Below are 23,365 nucleotides of genomic sequence, written 5' to 3'. Positions count from 1 at the left end.
AAATATTATTTGATATTTGGTATAAACTATATTTTTTATACAAAAAGGTATATAAGTCTTCCAATATCCTATCTATTAATATTTCATTAAAATCGAATCACTTGATCAACAAACACATTAAGAAAATACTCACGGATTTATCCTCACTTGCATCTGAAACAAAAGAAAATGCATTATTCAAGCGAAATCATACTTGTCTACAAAAACGAATTAAATTGGTATTTTTCTAATACAAAGCTATGTTTTTGTTGTGTGTTTATTTAAGGAATTTTGTAAATCCAACAACAATTAATTTCTTGAGCATTTTCAATCTAGTGTCTTTTTTGTAAGCAAGTTTATATTTGATTAAAGTCTACGTTCATTTTATAACGAGACTGAAAATTAAAAAGATGATTTAATGCATTTATATTGAGAATATAGTAAAAAAAATGCGACTCCAGGAATCTCAAGTGCGCCCAAGGAGTACTTTTTATCGCACACCCAGAGAGGATGCCTGGTATGTATCAAACCCCATATATAACCTTAGCCGTTGCATTCTTTATTACTAATAACACATTCGTTTCTCTGTTCCTGTCAAAAGCGTCTCTAGTCCAATCACATCGACGCGATTCACAACTTTTCAATTGACCAATCACAATCAAACGAAACGTGCCGTAAGGCGTGAAATAGAAAATCCATTGGATAACAACTATAGGCCTTATGCTTTGTATAATATCATAAATAAGTTATCTTTGATCTTAATTCTTTGAATTTTTGAGATCTGTGAACTAAAATAGCCGAAAAACGTATTTAAATAACGAAAGCGTGCCTTTGCTGCGAAATGAATTGTATTTAATTTTGTATATTTAAATCCACCCACGCTCAGATTCATCAATCATTCACAATGAAAGTCGTTGAACTCGGTTGAAATCGAATTAATATTTCGTCATTATAATTTAGTTATACGATCCTGTATTTTACGTATAAAGAAAGTTAATACGCGTCTTTTAAAACTTTGAAGGATGCTATTGACCTGAGGATCCTTTGCTCTAACAGAATTATCAGTTGTACGAATATAGTTTGATGTAATTAACTTATTAAGACATATAACAGAAAGTTCAAATAAGCTGGGTTAGCCTCACCCTTAGGTTTGCGATGCCTAACCGTAAGGTCGCGTATCTCGGCTGTGCCACATATATTTTTTCGTATGCCGTATTTCGTATCAGGTATATTACAAATTAATTAGCAGTATGAATAAATAAATGTTGACTATAATGTCGATCCAATTTTCCTGTACCTTATAAACAGTTACAAATTTCAATATCTCGTAGCAAAATTAAGATTCGAAATTAAGTACAGAAAGACATCAAAAGAAAGCAGACTACTAAAATTTACGTCGTATGTGTATAGACTCGTGCCAGCCAGACAGCGTGATGGATCTTGGCGGGATGAAAATAAAGACTAAAATTTGTATTATATAAAATTATTCTCGTATATCAGGCACAATCTCATATACTACACATATATATCACCTACACTCACGCATACGCATAAGTACAGTAAAACTACATTTACTTTATCATTTATATTTCTTTTGTTTTAAACATGCACGATGTATCCATAGAGGAGCTGTAATCTAGTCACTAACGCCTATAACCCCAGGTGTGGAGACTAGCGTCAAATTATTTTGTCACGACCATATTTTGTTCTGATAAAGTTTATTATTCCTCCTTTATTAGTCCTTCAAAATCTGTTATCATATCACTATCAGCCAACGCAAACATTAAAGTCGACACTATAATCCTTCGTAAGCCTAAAAGCCCTGTGACGTGTTATTAGAGAAATACTCGTTTGCCCATTTGTGAATTTGTGTTGTTAGGTGAATGTAGTTAGATATTAATACGTATTTTATTTTAGTTCAACCAGCCCAATATAATGCCGCTACGTCATCAGATTTCTCCATGTAGGAATTACAGTTAGTTAATGTTAGTTTTGTCTTTTGTTAACATAGCTTTTACACCTGAAGACAACACCTTTTAAACGGATTGAGGCTATGTATTATTATTATAAACTTATAATTATTTAAATTATGTAATGTTTTCTTAATGTTAGTTTGTTTCTTATAATTGTCTATAAGAACATATATTGGTGATAATATTTATATGTTTTACACGATTACGCATGTACTAAACTTTTCTGTAGATTCAGGTCAGGGCCGAGACTAGAACGTGAGACCTAAGGGACTATAATGGTGCGCCTATCAGTAGTAGTGTGCTTATTTAAATAGGATAAATTTTATTAAATCACCCCTAACAGCGTCCGTCGTGTAAACGTAAATAATTTGTATAGACGTGGTGTTAATTTTATTCATAATTGGAGCGATAATAGTAATGAATACTGATTAAAATATCTTAATTTTATTGTAGGCCAGTTTTTATATCTTTTTCAGCATTAAACTCTCCGAGCGGCTTGACCCTTTGGCGGTTCGTAGAGATGTGGGGTAATTCTGCATCTTCTACCGCATTTAAAATTTTAAAATTCCACCCGTATCACTGCGACGTCCGCCGTTCCACGACTGAGCGTTTTTCAAGGCGATTTTTGCCGCGCACCACCGCTATGTGGAACCAGCTGCCCACTGAAGTATTTTCGAACTAATTCGACTTAAGGTTTTTCAAGAAAATAGCGTGCCAATTCTTAAAAGGCTGGCAACGCACTCGCAAGCCCCTCTGGCATTGCGAGTGTCCATGTGCGGCGTAATCACTTAACATCAGATGAGCCACCTGCCCGTTTGTCTCCTGTTCTATAAAATAAAAGCTAATAAGCGTCCTAATAAAACAATAAACATATTTTTAAGTAGTAGTAGTTTGTGCAAAACAAAGAAAACTTGGCGATTAAAGAGAGTGGCCTAGAGTATATTGGCAGTTCCTCTCTTCCGTTCTACGCCTTTGATATGAGAACTGGCAGTTAATGTAAAATTAGAAGCATTTAATGTATATATCCTTTTTTTACGTTCATAAGTGTACATTGTGTTACCTAAATGTGTAAATGATTTTTGACTTTTGACTTTGACTATTCTTCTATGAAGCCTCCTTTTTCATTATCTTAACTTTCTACGACTTGATCAGGAATAATTAATTTAAGTTGACAAAGTGTTGGCACGTCCAAGCAATTAAAAATTTTAGCGACTAACTAATGAAAAGTATTTTTATAGTTGATCAAGTCAAGTGAAATATAAATTTTATATTAATACTTTATTGAAAATTGAATGTATATAAAAATATTTTATACAACGTATTTGGAAATTTGAACAATATTATATTTACATTTATTGTTTAGACTTTAAGTATATATTGCATCTATATATGCAAAGTTAAATTTATGCAGTTTCTGGAAAAGTTCAGTAGGATGTGTTATCTGTACAACTCATTGATAGTGAAACATAGTTTTTCAACATTAATAGTATTTTTTTAAATAAAATACATCGGTATGTCATTTCGTTCCTGTCATGCTGAGCAAGTGCTCAGTAAGTATGTGCTCGTATTAAATATAACTTCTTGTACATATACTTACTAAGATATATAATCTTTACTTATATATTGAGACATTAGAAATTCAACCCTATTTATAAGACAACACTGGACCAACAATATTCTGCTTAATAAGGCATGACATCACCCCGCACTTATGAATTATTAATATGTATTGGAAATTATTACAAAGTTAAAAGCGTCTAATTACTTTCATAATAATATTTTGAAGCCTCAATATACCTGAGTATGCTAACGTCTCTCCTTGATAAGCGAAGAATATAATTGGTTGTGAAAATAGATTTGAGTAAAACCTAGTATGTTTCCTTTCGCAAAGCAAAGAATGTGACATTGATAAAATTTAATAATCCTAAAATTGAGAGAAAAAAATTATAACGTATGAATACATTTATAGATTACACATTATGCATGTGACTAGCGTTTTGTATCTACGAGCATTTGTCCTCACGTTTTTATTAAATTCTTTACTAAAATGTTTTGATCTTTCATTAGACTTCTATGCACGTATATTACATATCAATATAAACTATACAGTATGGTAGACATTTATAAATGTCATATAGATTAAAGTAAATTTAAACAGTAGTACGGGTCGTAGCTACTAGATTGCTACGACATGCTACGATGCTACGGCGTAGCTCTGGAAAGCTCTCTGCACATAAAGTGCAAAGTGAAGTTGAAGGCGGAAATTGCTTCTTTTCCCACTTAATAGTATTATAAGATTGCACTATCTAGAGCATTATAATGACCAGTAATGATAAAAAGCCTTCGTCGTATTTCTTATTACAGTTCTTGGCCATACTGCTATTGTGCTGTTTTTCTTTCATATTATTTTAACAAATATTTTAGCATAAATTATAAACATATTATGGTAAATACGTTAACTGTTATAACATACTATTTAATTGTATACTAAATATATAATATTCATCTCAATATTAGTTAGGGATGACTAATATAAGTTATTCCAGAAAATTATATATTTCGCATTTAACAAAGTCAGTTCTATTTAAAATAAAAAAAGCATCATCAAATTTGACTTACAAATTAATAGATCCTTTCGTAGGAATATTAAAAAAGAATACAATTTGTCAAAATAATGACAAATATAATAATGTTAAATTATATATATATATTAATAAATTATAACATTACATAAAGAAAGTTGTTTTGAATTTTAATAATGAACGATGTTTTTTTATATCTTTGTGGGTGTAAATTCTAAACAGTTTTAATTTTACTACAGATTGGTGACGATGACACAACTGCTAAAGTTTTCTAAAGTCAGATCACGTTGTTGCTCTAGCTTTTCCAATTCTACACGTGTTGAACAATGGCAAAGCTGTCACTAATCCAAAACACGTGTTTCGTTCAGGTTTTATCGGTATTTGTAAAATAATCCCTAAAGTTTCAACGCTTATTAAAATCATTGCAAGGATTAAGATTTATCCCATGTTTAAGGAATCAAACATAATATATATATTGATAGATTCAAGGAAAACGTCAAATGATTTGACGAAATGTAAGGAAATGTACAAAATAATTTGTTTAATCAAAATGTAGTTATCCCTCGGCATTCTGCCTGGCACATGTCAATTCTAAGATTTACAAACGCCGACAAACTCATGATTGACTTTACCTTTTTTCTAAAAAAAAACATTGGCACTAACACCTTTTTAGGTCTCGGCCACAGATTTTATATCTGGCTCATGATCATCTGTCAATATAATAGGCAACTAGGTGCTCAGCCTCCTGTCTTTTTTCTAAACCATTGTTCTTAAAATCTACACAGCATTTGAATGATGATGTTTAGAATCGCATTTGCGTTGAATAAATTCAGTCGACGATGTAATTAATTTATCGATCACAAAAGGTATCTTATAAAAACATTACGGACCATGAAATTCGAAAATTTAATTAAAACTGAAGCCTAGAAGCTTAATTGTTAATTATAAAAATAAAACATTATTGATTGTAAGAATAAGTTTCCAGGATCATAAATTGTTTTGCTACATGCACTGTATAGTATTAACTGTATAACACTGTATAGTAGTAAAAATATTACTAATAATTTTACTGTTATATTTGATATCTTAAATGTTTGATTTTTATTTTAGAATATAGGAATTAATTTATTAATGTCAGCTTTCATTTCGTGATTCAATGATTTCTTGAGGGATAGATTTTGATAAATATGGAGTAGACGTATGAATTCGATTTCCAACGAAATAATTTATGATGTAACGTCATAAGGCTAATATTTTGTTTTAACTTATATTTTAAGTTATATTTATGTTGCTTTCATATATATTTCCTCTCTATTATTTATGTCAAATTGTTGTTGAATTAGTTATAATTTAATCATTTTATTATTTAATTAGTATGTAAGCTAATCCCGATAATTAAATCTTTATCATATATAATTCATAAATCCGAACTTTACAAACACTCGGACATATATAAGACCATATTTTAAGATAAATTAATTGTTAATAATTAAGTAATTTTGTGAGTCAGCTTACTCTTCTCTTACTCTTACTCTTTTGGTTTCTGAAAACCTTTATTTTCATTTGTTTTTGGTTAAAATTACAGACCCTGATAAGGCTTTCGCGATAATTAGAGAGATAAAAAATACGTACAGACCTTATTATGTTAAAACAAGGACATAAACACTGCTACATTCTTTTGTTTTTAGACATTTACAGTCGTTTTAACGATAATGCAAACAATGTTTTTTTGGTTGTTTCGAAATTTATTCAAAGTACATGGGGACACATTTATTATAATATGGAATACAAAATATGTACGGATGTGTTAGCAGCTCTTAGGCTCGGGGTACTTCAGGAAATTATAAAGTGTATTATTATATTGTTCAAAGCTTTCCACTCCTCCTTTCTTCCTATCTCATATTTCGTCAACTAAACTATAAATTCATTTCTAAAACAATTACAATTAATTAAAAACAATCTCAATTTATTTTGGCCTTTGTTTCCCGTAAAGAAAGATTCAATTCCGAAGCTCTCTAAAGCAGTAATATAACAAATTCTTTTAAACTATCAATAATTTTTTAACATCATCATTTAAAAAAAAATATTTGCATCAGTTACTTTCAGCTAATCCTAACGATAGAAATTATGTTAGGTAGCTACAATATGATATTTTGTATGAAAGATGTCCTTGTTTCTATATCAGTATACTACATAAATATACTAACTATATTCTCAGCCACGTCCAGTGTACAATGAAGCCGTTCGTTGCGCAACAAGAGGCGCTGGGCGGAATAAATTTCAAGGAGGTAGGACGCCTACGCACTGGCCTCCGCCGTCAATAACAATCGATTGAGTGAAATTGCTGTTCTACTTAAAGAAACGTGTGTTTTTTGGACTATATACTTAAGTCGAATTCGGGAATTGTGAAGAAAATAGATTTCTACTGAATTGACGCAATATGAGAAATGTAAAGTTTTAAGTTTGAAAGCTGTAATTTTTTTTTTATATTCAGATTCTAATTTTAGATATGTATTTTATATTACTATATACTAGTAGCAATGTGTCCAACGCGGCTACAACCCTTTAATATACTTTTTTATACATATTTGGTATGTGTAAAGTATATTTGATATATTAACTTCTTAATGCGGGTAAAGCTGCGGGGCGAAGCTTGACATATATTTTAAATAAGCAAGGCTGTGGTAGACTAGTTAAAAATAGTACTACATTTAAATGTACTACATCTAACTTTACCAAATGTTCATAATTTATCTTCAGTTCAGAATCTCATAAGAGCGTAAATTAATGTTATCAACAGTACAAAATCCCAATGTTAACTTCAAATTGTACATTTTCAGTTTATCCCCGCAATTACGTTTCAATACACGGACAGGACTTCAAATTTGAAGAGATTCGCCTGCGACGTCTAAACATTACTGTAAAGGCATGTACATATATATAAATAAATTGATTAATATAATAAGCTATATGCAATCGGAAGCAGTTTTCATTTATTATCCTGTCTTGAAACAGGTTATTAATCTTTTTATCGCTGATATACTTATTTATAAGTACACCATATTTTCAAATGAAATATAAATATAACTGGCTATTAAATTTATAACCTATGAGAATGTTAACAAAAATAGTGGAATGATTTGAATGAAATTCAAATCTCTAGACCGCTTTATTCATAATAATTGTGCGTCGAGGAGGTTTTTCTTTGAGCCTTTTGCGTTTGCAATTCGCCTTTTGTGAATAAATTACAGCTCCACAAGGATTAAAGCGCCTTTTTTCATATAATACTAAATACAATTCGAAGATTTAATGTTGAATGGTTAGCGATAAAATAGTTTAAATTAATGTTTTCAGTCGATAATAATAAGGTTATTTGGTTTATAAAAATTACTAATGAATTCCTTATTACTTCAGCATACAAGCACACGTTTATTTTACGTAATATGTGCTCTATAAACACCATCATTATGTAAACGATATATAGTAGCGAGACGTACCACTTTTCGACGTACAAATGCAGTCTATATCCCCATTTAATTCTAGTCCATTCGGTTAGCAAACGTCATGGAGAGAGCAACACGTATAAACCTTAAAAATTTATGGTGAGTCAGGCTCAGAAGCCTTTTAAAAAAATATAAAAGGAGGCAAACAACCAGGTGGCTCACGAGTGCGTTGCACGCTAGAAGACGGTACAGTATCTATGATGATACATCGTTCAAATCATGTCAGATTTTTGCATTTAATATTATAAGCTTAAGGCTTAAAAAGTAGGGCGTTACGTAATCTTACTGTAGCGTAAAATTTCAACAGAAATTTCTGCGCTGAACAAAGTTATAATGAATATGGATACATGTGGGCGTCACTGCAAAATTAAATTATAATATTTCGTTTTAGCTTTTGTTATTGAGTAAGAAAATGTTATTGTTTTAATGTTTATTTATTATACGTATGTTATAGAGGTTTATATTTTGGTATGTTGCGTGAACTCAACAATTTCTGGATTGATTAAATTATATTTTACTGTTTGAATGCCACAGTATTATCTGTAGCACATATATTTAATTAAATAAATGGCAAGCCGTGCGAAGCCGACATTATACACCCAATAATACAACTTATTAATTTGTTAATGTTTGTACCAAAAGGTGACGGTGCCTTTCCGGCTATTTAAGAAATGCTTTGCTCTAATAAACTACTACTAGTACCCCCTAGTCATAGAAGTCGAACTATTGCAATGAGTAGTAAATCTAAGTCGATGAAAATAAAAATATCCACATTCCATGTTTAATAGTCGGCACATACTCACAACTTAGTTCAAACTACTAATATTTGTATAAACTAGATGATAATGGAAGCAAAATAAAAGAGAAATATTAGGAAAACGCCTTTAATCCAAAATCAAGGCAATATTGCGATAAAGTCGAAAATAGAAGTAAATGAGGTGTGACAAGGCAGTCAGGCATTAAGGCTTTGATCTTGCGTCTATCTATATCGATCTGTAGTCGCTTCAGTGGCACTTTGACTATGATCCTAGATGAGACCTTTGCCACAACGTTCTTAACGGATTACTCACCTTAGAAGCGGGTTAGCGCTTGCTTATGAATGTCAAAAACGTTTACAAAATTCGCGAAAGAGCAAGACTACGTCATCCGTTGGGAAAACTACCAGGAGGCCTTGTTCTGAGAAGAACGTACAAGAAACTCAGCAAGTTTTACCCTCCCTCTATGTTACTATTATTCAAAGGAAAATGTCATAAACCACAACGTCATAAAAGTTACATAAATAAAAAAATAAAACATTTGTTCTGTTCACCACATTAACCGTTACACAAATATTCACAACACTTCGAAGATAACAAAATAAATTATAACATTATAACTAGAACTATTGCCATGGTTTCTGTGTACGTATTATACGTAATAAAGATAAATAAATAAACATGTTTGAATTTTACACACTAACTGTACCATAAAGGACGGTTCGGTGGTGATACACAATCTTATACTAGAATAATAAGTCCTGAGTACATACCTCGTTACAATATCTTCTTACCAGGAAGAAAAGCACACAATATTTTCAGCCGTAAGGCCGTATTTGATGAAATTCTGTTTGTTTGGGAACAAAGAGAAAAACGCACTAAACAGTCACATTCTAAATAATGGACGTAACTATTATCAATTATAATTAATAAAAAGTATATATCAAAATAAAAATGTGTCTAACGTAACCCGAGTAAATCTCAACAATGACTCGGCTAATAAATGTGACGATCGGCCGAGAAAAAATATTTGGGATTACCCTCATCAAAAATTATTACACTAAAATTATGTATTTCAAACACTAACGTTGAAATGTATTTAAGATGGTAAAGAATATCTCTGGTAAATAAAAGACAATTTTGTAAGTAATAATTAATCAAAAAATATTTGAATGCATCAAGTTTGTCTATATTTTATTAATTAATAATTATGTTTTAGTTTTATTATATGCATACACACTAACATATACAATATTATTACATAATTCTTTAATTAATATCTCTAGAGAGATTTTCTGTGCCCGATAACACTAATTATTTTTAGAGCCGCAATGTTCAAGTGAAAAAGCTTACCTGGCAAAATAATTTGCTCCTAAAAGTAATAAAAAAATATTATTATTACTTTAATGAATTCAATTTAAAAGTTTAACATTGGGGCTGTATTTTATTCTTAGGTCATGATCTCATTAATAAGTATACGTAATATGTGTTACTTATCCTGTACCAGTAAGCTGTAATTACCAAACGCTAATTAATCCCTGAGTTGTTTAGGTCTCGACCACAATATGTGAAATCCTATACCAGTAATTCTCATATTGGATTATATCAAATAGATAGGAAACTTTACACCAATTTGTATGTAACGGAAAATATGTTTACGCTTATATACTTAAATCACTGAATTTACATACATAAAGCTGTGTGTATGGAAGACATCTATTACGATTTCACCAGTCGATCTAAACCTGTTTCAATCGACCTGTCAACACTCTACCAAGAAGTTACAAATTTGTACTGTTTAATATTGTACCAATTTATGAAAAGCACAGACTATAAAATAGAATACCCAAAAGTTAGGCAATTCAAATAGTGAGCGGTAGTTGAAACTTTGTAAAATTCTAAACTTCATAACTGGGCTTTAGGCAAATAGTTTTATACATCAAAAATGATTTACAACGATTTCCCTATATTATAACACCTCACTTTTTTAAACTTAGGTAAAAATGTCGACGTATCTCCCTAACCAAAACTGTCAGGTGTATGTGAAAAGTTCTGAAACCCCTCAGTGGGCAACATATATTTCTACTTACATTTTAGAAAAAAAAATACAGTTTCGGCGGGATCGAACCTAGGACCTCTGAGCTGGTTTTTAGTAAAGAAACACATAGAAATCTCTGGACGAAACTTCAATCAATGAAAGTGAAAGTACAATAACTTTTGTTTTTATGGTAAATGGCGTTCCTTTTATAGTGTCATCTGAGTATTATGAGGGAAATTGCCGGATAACATTTCGATCTGGATTATCTAAAAGCTGTTTCTAAAATATTATCTCAATCAATTTTCCGCAGTAAAAGAACGTGCTCTCTAGTATATAGTAGATAAAAGGCACACAACGCACTCGCGAGGCCGGATTGCCGTTTTGAGGGGCGGCGGTATCACTTAACATCAGATGAGCCTCCTGCCCATTTGCCCCGTGTTCTTCATAAAAAGAGCAAATTGCAAAAGTTCTTGTGTATAATATGATGATAGATAATTGCCGGCAACTGGTGGGAAGACCACAGAGCAGAGAAGTGTAGAAGTTTCTTGTTTGCCAAGACACATTTTCAATTGCAGAGATTTTTGTGTCTCCGAACCAGAAGGTCCACCAACTTAAGTATTCAATTTATTAAGAAGTATAAACTATACAATTAAACAATGTTTAGAATTTTCTCAACGATTAAGGTTCGCAATACAGCGAGCAAATGCTGCCAGCGTTAAAGGTACACTGCCACAGGGACCAAACTTTTTAAATTTCTTTTGTTTTTCTTTTTAACAATTTTTAGGAAGTATAAAGTATTTTTTTATATCTCTAATAACAGTTTGCATATTGTACATTGTTTGAATTTCAGCTTGTGCATTATTGAAGTAAAACTTCTTTATCGGCGTTGGAAAAAAATTACCGTCACATTTTTCGGTTATCTTTTACGGTTGATTAAAAGCCATTTATAACAAAAATATATAATAACTATAACAATGATAGTAATAATTCTATTATAATTAATGAAATTCTATAATAATCTTAGTAGTAATAAGGTAAAATGAAATAATTGTATTATTTGTATTCATGTCTATGATAATAAAAGCCTTTTGTTAAACTTTATTTAACAAATTTCAGTAAAGTTGCATATAGTAGATCATTTTTCGAAAAATAAGGTCATAAAGAGGTTTCACTTCTTACGTGTGTACACGCACACATTTTTTTATATTCTAAAAAAATACGTTACATAACATTTTAACCTTTATCGCATTCCTATGCGGTATTAGGAGATAAGGTGAAAATTCTTGGACGCGAACACAAAGCAAACATTTTACGCGTCAGGAAATGCAATAGCTTTTATATTTTATTGTATGGGTAACAATACACTCACTGTTATAGGTATTTGTTTTTGCGTTAAGTACTAACAGGTCAAACGCGAGTCTAATGTGTAGTAATAACCACTACTGTTGGGCTATTTTATTATGTAGAAAAGGTTCTTTTGAGTATTGGTATAACTCAGGCAAGTAGGCCAGAGTTATTGGATGCATTTAGGTCAATTTATTTAATAGATTATAGAAATCCTCATACTTCCAAGTTCGGTGTTACTGTAAACAAATTAGGATCGGAAATCTATACTTTTAATAACGAATTATCATTAATCAAATTATCAATATCATATCATTAACGTCAAGAATCTGAAATTATAATCAACATGGAAAATCAAAGAAATATATTGGTATCATTTATACTGACTTACCTGAAGTTTGTGCTAATGGCGCAGCCAGGGCGCGTGAAGCTATCAGAAGCAAGGTCAAGGCTCGCCAACTCCACAGGCTCTGCATTGTTGCCTGAAAGATAGTGTAATGTATGTTCCGACGAAAGAGCTACATTGGATCGATTGTAATATTCATAATTAGGTGTTCTATACCTAAAATTTAAGGTCGACCAGTTTTGGCCTAATGGCTTCAGCCTGCGATTCTCATCACTGATGTCATAGGTTCCGGCTGTGCACCAATGGACTTTCTTTCTATTTGCGCATTTAGAATTCACTAGAACGGTGAAGGAAAACATCGTGAGGAAACCGGCTTGCCTTAGACCCATGTCACCTCCTTGCCTATTCGATGAACCAATGATCATGAAACAGGTACCGAAATCTGGGGTCCAGACATGAAAAAATCATTGTTTTTATCGCAGTTGCGAGCCTTCTGGCAATGTGAATGTCTATGGCGGCAGTTAATCATAACATAAGGTGAGCCTGGCGTTTGTCAATTGTTATAAAGAAAAAATAGCCATCACAAGTTTTGTCTTTATCACTTTAACAACAAATAAACAAAAAATTATTTCAGATTTTAGTACATTAGACCGTTCCGAGTTGAAGCTAAGAAGCTAAGTTCCGACTAAGAAAATAACTAGTTTTAGTTACAATTTATTTATTTTAGCTCCCAAAAAGTTTTAAATGAGAACCATCCGATACATGTGAAAATATGTTTGAGAAGATTTACATGTGTGAAAATGACATGAGAACTTAAGACGCCGCAGCGCTAACCAGATCCATGCAACTTCCGCACAATAGAGCCCGCAATAAAAGGACACATAACTTCCTAATTTTTTTATTAAACATTTCGCATGGGTCCGCCAAGCATCCGCGAATATCGAAGAAATATAAAATAGTAAATAATTAACAAAGCAAGGTTGCTAAAACGAAAGAGTTGCTAAAAATGTCCAACTAGTCCAACAGTTCATCAGAGATTTATTGCAAATCCGACACGATCCGTCAACAAGACCATTAAACGATGGGAACAAACGTTATACAGGCGTGTAAAATGGATATTTGTTTCTAGTCAAGCGTCAGCTGCAGTGGATAGGGATCATAGGTTTGAATCGTATTTTTTTTAGTACGGCCTCACAAGGTGCATAACCGCCTTTGAAGTGATTAAAGTAATAAGTTCCATGTAAAGGTTACCTGACTACAGCCACATATTCCAAAATGTTTCGTATAGTTTTGTATAAGCTCGTAGAAATTTAAGGATCTTTAAATGGTTTTCAAGTACGTATAACCTAGAATTTGGTTAGGTTTCTAACGGTTTCAACATGCTCTACAAATGATGGCACACGGAGATAAACCGAGAAGCTATGCTTGAAAATACACAAAGATTATATAAAGAAAAGGTTAGAAACTGTAAAATTTTACTAACAGAAACCTTGGACTACCTTAACTAGCATTAAGTAAAGTATTCTAGAGCTCTGTTTATGACATTACCGTGTTCCTGTTAGCCTTAAATTATCCTCTTAGGTATAAGATTAATTTATAATAGTGCATACGAGAACAGGCTTTCAGTCTAATCCAGTTACAGCTCCGTCAGCAATTGAGTTTAAGCTACTACTCCTCGGAAAATCCATTTTACGTATACGCATAAACTACTTACGTATACGTACGATACGTATTCTTGATAATAATAGATTAAAACAAAATACAATTAGTATTGTGTTTGGTTAACACATTGAAAGAAAAAAAATTTTTAACCAGATCAAAGCTATTCTTTATTCTAAGCGAAACTAAAAACATTGAAACATATGAACGTAAATAAAAAAAATATGAATGTAAAAATAATATATTTACTATCAATTCTTAGGGACGTACGACTGTATTTTTGCGTTTAATTACAAAAAAGTGAAACTTTAATATTAGCATCTAATTGTTTTCTTGATCAAGTAGGTGATTGGCTGCCGTCGATTTTTGCCTGTTTCACGTATGTTTTGCGTTATTGTGTTATCAAGTATTGTTTATATAGGTAAAATATAGGTCTATAACCATACTTTAAAAAATAATAAAAACAACTGTCAAATTGGCTAAACGTCATAACCATATTTGCATATAACAATTATGTATTTCAATTTTGGATAAGTTCTACAAATTAATTGTATTAAACAAGATAGATAGAGATGAAAAACCAATTTAAACATTAGTAAAGTTAGAACTTTTCTACCATTGGAGATTCTAATTTTCTGAATAACTTAGAGATTAAGTAATTTGCTGAATAATTTACCTGAGGCAAATAGCGATGAAATTACATCATTTATGGCTTAACGCATCAAGTGATTTTAGCGATCTAGTTATGAATTGCCTTATGATTAAAGCTTCCAGTTTCAGTATGTGTATTGTTCGCACTAAAAAGCAACTATGTGGTATTATATCACCCTGTTTTTTATGTTTAATATAAGATATCCGTTCCATATCACGTAACAGATGATGCTTCTTTTCTATATCTTCAAAAATAAATCAATTGGCTATCAATAAGAGCGATAAAAGAACTAGTGGGTACATTGTTATTATTAATACTTAAGCTTAATTAATTAATTAATACAAACATTGGTTGGTTTACATTTCTTAGTATTCGTTTTAAATTTTTAAGTTAGATTTATTTTTTACTTTTTTTGTGTTTCTATTTCTCTTTGTCTTGAGCGACATTCATCCAGTTTTCCCCCGCTAGTTCTGTAACAAATTCTGTCCATCTTTTCTATTAACCTATACATCTCTTTATAGGACGTACATTTATTTACGGTGCCTCCAGTATCCTTCGACGTCTTAGTAATTTTCTTCCCTTTAGTACCAAAACCTCACTGGCGCAATCTCTCCTCCTGCCTTTACTGGACTACGCCGATTCTTGCTCCTCCGATCTTAACGAGGAATTGCTAAATAGACTGGATTGTCTCCAAAATTTCTGTATCAGATTTATATTCGGTCTAAGAAAGTACGATCATATCTCTGCGTTTCGTAAGCGGCTAGGCTGGTTGCCAATTCGACAGCGACGTGATGCTCATGTTCTTCATCTCCTATATTCCATCCTGTTCAACCCTTAAACTTCTTCCTATCTCAAAAATGATTTAAATTTTTTGGGAGCCCATAACTATAGCTTACGCTCTTCCGAAAACTATACCCTTGAAATCCCATCTCATAACTCCTCCATTCTTGGCGATTCCTTCAAGGTCTCTGCAGTTAGGCTATGGAATTCACTTCCCGTCCCTATTCGCTTAGCTCCTTCTTTATCTTCCTTTAAATTTCTTCTGTACAAACATTACCTGTCCACATCGTATCCCTAACTTTCTTACTAACTACTAACTGACGTGAGACTTATCTTAAATTATCGTGATCTATGTGTCTTTTTACTTTCTATCATTAATGTATCTTAAAATATTTTATTCCTGTTTAGTTTTTGTTTTAATAACTGTGTATTACATGTATTTTTGCACTACTTGCCTATCTTATTTAATACATTTCTTTTTTCTATACTCACAGTGGTTGCCTGGAAGAGATCGCTCGTAAGCGCTAAGGCCGCCAGTTGCCCTCCTTTTGATTTAATTATGTTAATTTTTATTTTGTAGTGTAACGAAGTGTAAATAATAAATAATAATAATAATTTATATATGTACCTAACATTTAGAGGCATTCAATTTATTTTAATGAGATTTTCAAGTGTACAATCATTTAATGTTTAATGTATACGTATAAATAATGTAGTATTTGTATATATTCAATACGTAGATTTGTTAGCAAAATAGGTTCGCACCAGTTTCCGATGCTCCGGTGACCTAGTTCACAGCCCCTTCCCTCTCCCGGTACTGAACTAAATATTGGTTTACTGTTCTCTCCCACTACAGAGGTATTGGCCTTCAATCATTGTCACTTTTGAATCTAAAATTGACGTTCCATATTAAATGTTTTGTTATAACTAAAGGATAGAAACTGTGTGAAGATCTACACCGTAAATCTTAGTTATTTTATTTAGCGTAGTTTAATCAAAGATATCTATGACCTTTAAAACAATTAAGTATAAAGAGTATTTTAATTTGTATAAATTTTTAACAGTAAAAACTAATTTAACGTAACATATTGTATGTGACGGTAGCCCGTAATAAGATCCCACAAAATAAATAAATAATAAAACCTTGGAGCTACAACCTTTTTAGGTCTGGGCCTCATATTTCTGTATATGTTTCATGATCATCTGTCAAGTCAATAGGCAAGTAGGTGATTAGCATCTAGGTCCAGTACTTTTTAGGTCTAAGGCAAGCTGGTTTCACGATGTTTTCGTTCAACGTTCGAGCGAATGTTAAATGCGTGGATAAAAAAAGTCCATTGGTCCACAGCGGGGGATCGAACCTACGACTTTAGGTATGAGAGTCAAATCAAATTACGTTTTTTGAGTTTAGATGCATCTTAGCGCATGCTTATGAATGTCAAAACGTTTACAAAATTGGCGAAAGAGCAAGACTACGCCGTCCGTTAAAAAAACTACCAGGAGGCTTTGTTCTGAGAAGAACGGTCAAAAAACTCAGCAAGTTTTACCTTTCCTCTACATTAAAATTATTCAAAGGAAAATGCACGCTGGAGCCACTTTGCCAACACTGCTGCCAGAAGCCATAATACCTAGTGTTATATATGAAATTGGCAACCAATATTATATAATTCTTCCTCAAAAAAGTTTGTCCATAATAAAATCTGGCTTAATGAGCATTCGGAAGCAAAAGATCAATCAAAATAAATTAACAAAAATAGCGCACAGTATTCAGATTATTTGTTTATATAAACAAACTAAATAAAAGAGAAAATTAGAGTCGGTCATTATTAAGGGATAATATAAAGAAAATATATATCGAGCTGTTAAGCAAAATAAACGTACGTACATATAACAAAACTCTAAGACACATGAACCTATTATGTACTTAAAGTGAATACAAATTATAGAGGGAAGACCTTTATGGTTAGAGCAGCAAACAGTTTTAATGAGTTTACTATTGACATTGACATGTTCGCCACGAGTGTCGTGACAGCAAGGAGAGCTATGACACAAAATCATTTCGATCATAATGAATGATTCATTGTCAACTAATTAAATTTTCTTTTTCGTTCTACAACCAAAATAATTTCCGTCTTATTTTTAAAAAAGGGTTTTTAATTGGTCCACCTTGTGATGTATCTATTTCTGTATTGTGCTGTAAATCTTTTTAATAAATAAAAGTATATTGAAAAAAAAATACACACTCTCTCAAATGAAAGCCTTTTGTAATCTAACGTCAGATTAATGTCTTGCTATAATGAGTTTTCCCAAACAAAAGGACCTCATTAAGATTTTATTTCCAACGAACTAAAACTCATTTTTATTCTACGACCTTTTGTAATGGTGAATTGTTCTACTATAGAATATTCCCTGCATACAAAAAGAAATTGCAGTGTAGCAAACATAACAGAGAAATCAATTCCTCGTTTCAATATCTTGAATATCATTTCAGTAATCCAAAGAATCGTATAAAATTAAGGCCTAATATACTTTCATTACTAACCTATTCACATTAAACTTAGGCTCTCTCATAGTATTAGAGAACTGAGAAAAGAATACAGATTCTTGCTAATAATTAATTTAAAAAAATATTTAATTAATAAGATAATAATTATTCAGGGGAAGTTCACCCCTCTTTTGCACTGTAACTAAATTATAATTCACATAGTGTCTTTAATCATATAAAGACATTGCCAGAAAATTAATGGACGCCAATATCCAAAGAGAGATTAAAGTTTGATCGAACCTTCTAGATGTTTAGTCCCTGAGCTGAGCCAATTAATATGCCAAATATGTAACACTAAGGCAATTACTGAAATGTCCTCGTCCTTCGATCAGATAGATTTTGACAAGGGTCGCTCATTTCGTAAACATTCCTTCGCCTACGCAGCCTGACCAAATATTCATTGTAACTCTTTTCTTTCACCTAATGCTTCAAAATTTCCGTGCATCATTGATACTGTTATATTCGCGTATTTGGGACATTAATAAACAATTAAATATTATTTATAAACAAACAACAAAGAATTAAAGTACTATTGGAATTTATTTCTAAAGTAAAGAAATATGTTTATAATAAAACAAAGCTACATTAGGATTATTTCTGCAACAATAAAAAAAATTACGCAGTTGTTTTTACACTCACAGTTATGTATAAAAATTATACAAATAAATAACAACAATGAATGACATATAGAAATAAATTTAACAAAACTTCCATATTACTATGGGAGCTATTCAGGTGAGGTTAAAATGTCGTCCCCTAATGGGACACGGGAACAGACACAGATATGTCTCTATTAATTGTTTAATGAAAATATGTAAAAAGTGGACCATCCAAAAACAAATATTACTCCGTCTTGAATGGAATGTGGAATAAGATATCGTTTTTAAACCAACTTAGAAGAATACAAACTAGTATAGTCGTTTGTTAACATAGCTTTTACACATTGAAAGAAAACAATTTTTTAACCGGATTAAAGCTATTTGTATGATTATAAACTTATAATTATTTTACATAATTCTAAACGTCGGAAAAATTTAAATTAAAAAAAATTAAACTATTTATAGTGAAAGGCTAACTCATCAATAGATTATCAATAAAACCATTGTCTTAAACCACATTGGTGGTTTATCGTTTAAAGTGTATACCTATATATAGTTTTAGGTTAACATTACGTATTGCCACTATGTGGAACCAACTGCCCACTGAAGTTTTTTTTAAATTTACCCCAAAAAGACGGAGGGATGAGACGGTACCATCCCTAAAAAGCCAGCAACGCACTTGCGAGCCTTCAAGCAGTGTGAGTATCCATGTACTTAACATAATGTGAGCCTGCGGCCCGTTTGCCCTGTTCCATGAGAAAACAATTCACGATGAAATATTTTCACGATATAAATCTAAATGATTAAATTACAAAGCTTTTATTTTACCTTTAAAAGCTTCGACACAAGCAGATCCAATCATGAATTTTTAAGTGCACGCTTCTACCATCGATTCTAAGTAGGTACAGTATGGAGCAAAGCACAAGGGAGCAAAAACTCCCTCGGGTTTAAGATACGATCTTTATTAACCAAGATGAATGTATGTATATAACAAGGAACGGGATATATGTTAACGGAACTTTCTAAATATTCACTCACGGTGTTATAATTTTATTCGATGAACATTGTCGTATATAGTTTTATAAGTAAGGAAAGAAAACGTTTTTTGTTAAAGTCAAAGTCAAAATCATTTATTCATATAGGTAACACAATGTACACTTATGAATGTAATGCTTCTAATTTTACATTGTCAAGGGCGTAGAACGAAAGAGAAGAACTGGCAACAAACTCTCCGCCACTCTTTTTAATCGCCAAGTTTTTTGTTTGACACAATGTTTGTAAGGAGATGTAACCTTAAGTTATGTGTTCCTATACATCTTTCTTTCTCATCTTTTTTTAGATTTTGCACTTAAATTCAAAGTGTGATGTGTCCCGACTCTCCTACTTATCCGTGACTATCGCCGAAGATTAAGTACTCCCAGTAGGATAATACACAATTGAGAAGGTACAAATGCCAGATTTGGTGCCTTTAAATTTAGAGTACATTACTGCGTGTGATTTCTATCGGTTTCATGGTTTATTATCTTTGAAACATAAGATAATGCATGATACGATATACAATCAATGTTGTATATAAATAAATTATACTATTATAATGTTTCTTATTAAAATTCGGGTTATTATTTGTGGTCCTTTTTATCATATAATATAATTTAATACTTTGATTGGCTTACTTGCAAGGGGCTTGAATATGAGGCCAATTTTTGGATGTGGAAAAAAAACAAAATGTGTTTAAATTACTTAAATTAATTACTAGTACAATAATTGAGACTTAACTAAATATGAGAATTGAATCGGCCCCATATGAGATGCTCGATCAATCTATATTCTAGACTTATTCCTAATTGAGAATTGACCGGTCCGATGTAAGGTATCCGATCAAAAGCTCCCGAACAACAGATATCTTTTGACCATTTCCTTTTATAACGGTGTTGCGTCAGATGGGTATGTAACAAGTGTAAGAATATTTTATTTATTTATCCTGTCTTAACAGGTGACTCGGTAACTCGACCAATACGAATAAAATACACACGAAAGAAAAAATAATTAGGAGAAATAAACTAACCACCTCAACGGACAATAAAAAAGGTAAGGTAGGTAAAGGAACCAATGTTATTCGTTACCTAAAGTAATACAGCGAATCATATGCGCTCAGAAGGCATAAAGGATAAAACTTAGTTAAAGGGATTATGTGGCAGGTGTGGTTAGGGAATGCAATCCCGATCTCGCGAGATCCCGAGTAATTTTTCGGGATCAATCCCGAAGCATAATATGACGAGATTCCGTTCGAGATTGACGGGATTGGGCTGCAATGGTCAGCGATTCTACACACATCCGCTCGGGACGCTTCACGTGACATTGAACAATACATAGGGTACATTGCAATGGACATTAGATGCCGGTTAGCAGATAGCACTCTTGGGACACTTTAGAAGATACTCTTTTTTTAGAAGTTACTTTCAAAATCACCAATTTTAATCTCCTTGAGCTATACCTACTTTTGTATTGATTATGTTCATGCAATTAAAATTGTTAGTTGTTTAGTTCGTAATATTAAAGGATAAAGGCTTTTGTTTTCTTTCAAATAATATTTTATTTTAATTAACCTCACTATCGCAAACATGCAGTTTTCATCGTATTCAGTCACGTGATTTTTTTTTTAAACTATACGAGATCCCGAAAATTTCGGGATCCCGCTGGATTGATATTTCTAATCCCGCGGGATCTCGAATTCACGATCTCGAGTCGGGATTGCATTCCCATTTTCTATAATATCTACTAGATTACATACACTTTCTTAACAGAAACAAAGAAGAGAAATCTTTTGACACCTCAATCAACAAAATCGATTCAAAGTCGAAGAGAGACGATACAAAAAAGGTTTTTGATAAGAAAACCTAAACAATACCTGTTTATAGAAACATAAAGAATATCGCGTGAGTTTATTTTCGAATCTCATATAGCGACAGGACGGAATTGCGAGAATTTATTATCGTCCTCAATGTGTCAATTGTTATGAACGATGAATCTTTTATGTGCTCGTTCGAGAAGCATAAAGGCAAATTGCCTATGTATCACTAACATTACTGGCATTATATTGTATGGGCATATTAGTCTGGTAGATGAACAAAATAAAATTTTTTAAGCTCTGTACTTTTTTTTGTTCATAATGACTGATGTCATGCCATACTTATTTCTTATTAGATACAAACAATTCTCTTTTACAAAACCCTCTTAAAAACATCGAAACTATAAAACCTTAAAACAATTTAACAAAGGTAAGAGACAGGCAAAAGTATTATTCTATAGAAAAAATACTGAAACTTAAAATTAACTCATTACAATTGTTTTTAATGAGATTGTAATTTTTTAACTTCTCCTATATTCATAAGTGACAACATGAATGTTCCGTTATTATTGCAACACAAATAACCGTTAAAAATATATTTTACTAATTGAGGTTCTTAGTACATTTATAAATTATATTTGGCAATTAAAGCAAATAATGTTGAATTAGATAATCTTTTCTTAAATAGTAAGCTTAATTGCTGAAGATAAATTGGCGACGACTTTAATGAAGCCTATCTCATTCATGGCTCTCGATCAACAAGTGAATACTGAATGGTGATGACGTGATCATTAATCTTGCTGCTTGGACCACAGAATATATTATATTATCCGAGGTCCGAATACGAAGTACTTTGTATAAGCACGAGACGAATAATTTTGAATGACTTTTTTTAAATTTTCTATATGTCCAATGTAAATAACAACATTTGTTCTTCGTCGTAGAGAGCATTAGAAACAAATATAGTATTAAGGTTTAAGATATGAACCGGGGACTTCCATGGTTTAACATCTACTTAGCGGTCGAGATGAGAAACGTTGCAAACTGATTTTTAATGATAAATATATTCGGTTAATTTATATTGCGTCGTTCCGTTTGTTACGAGTAACGAGTAGGTAATTATTAAAATAACAAACTCTTAATATTTACTTTGAAATCTAAATTCGATTTTAGTATGAAAGCTAAAGAAATATCATGTTGAATCATTTGTATTATATTAGGAAGACGTCGTGTGAACTTTATAATTTAGCTCCTACGATACTAATTTATATATTACGACATAAACCTATTTAACTTAGAAGATACAACCAAACCAATGTATATGCGCAGTCCGTAGAACTTTGTAGAACGTAACTTCCAAACTCTAACCGTTCTACGAAATTTGTAACATTTCATATTTCACTACACCAATGTCAAGTTACATGTAATAATTAAGAGTAATTAAAAGTAAAAAATTTAACTAACCATTAAGTGATTTCCCGCGCTGAGTTGAAGTTTTTACCACTCGAACGACCAATTACGAAGACGTCCTGTCGCGTTCTTGGTTATTTGTACTTTGCGATTTGCGCCTTACTTGCGGGTTTAGCAACGCGCATGCGTCGACCCAATGACGTCAATGAGTTCTTTTACAACAGTAAATACAGGTATATCTCTAATGCCGCATCGCAAGCTTTGATGTTGAAAACAGCTAGTTTAATTAGGATCTGTTTAGGATGAAGTTCTGCATTGTCATTGTATGACCTATATTAAACGAGGTCACTCATTA

General features: G+C 31.9%; 1 protein-coding gene and 1 long non-coding RNA gene across 2 annotated transcripts in view; one reads left to right on the top strand and one right to left on the bottom strand.

The window, feature by feature from the left end:
* Nucleotides 1–23,159, bottom strand: part of LOC123710845 — a 44,105-nt gene extending 20,946 nt beyond the window's left edge. The window contains exons 1-3 of the mRNA XM_045663100.1: nt 23,065–23,159; nt 12,566–12,656; nt 134–153 (exon numbers count right to left, since the gene is read on the bottom strand). Of these exons, the coding sequence (XP_045519056.1) occupies nt 134–153; nt 12,566–12,656; nt 23,065–23,067 (114 nt within the window). The 5' untranslated portion in view covers nt 23,068–23,159. The remainder of the gene's footprint in view (nt 1–133; nt 154–12,565; nt 12,657–23,064) is intronic.
* On the top strand, nt 28–7,464 carry LOC123710847. The gene is made up of 3 exons (XR_006753871.1): nt 28–496; nt 6,753–7,006; nt 7,375–7,464. It is a non-coding gene; the product is annotated as an uncharacterized LOC123710847 (long non-coding RNA).
* Nucleotides 23,160–23,365: the final 206 nt, after the last annotated feature.

This window comes from Pieris brassicae, chromosome 6 (assembly GCF_905147105.1).
Source record: "Pieris brassicae chromosome 6, ilPieBrab1.1, whole genome shotgun sequence".
Taxonomy (NCBI): Eukaryota; Metazoa; Arthropoda; class Insecta; order Lepidoptera; family Pieridae; genus Pieris; species Pieris brassicae.
This window is presented reverse-complemented; position numbering and strand designations above follow the sequence as displayed.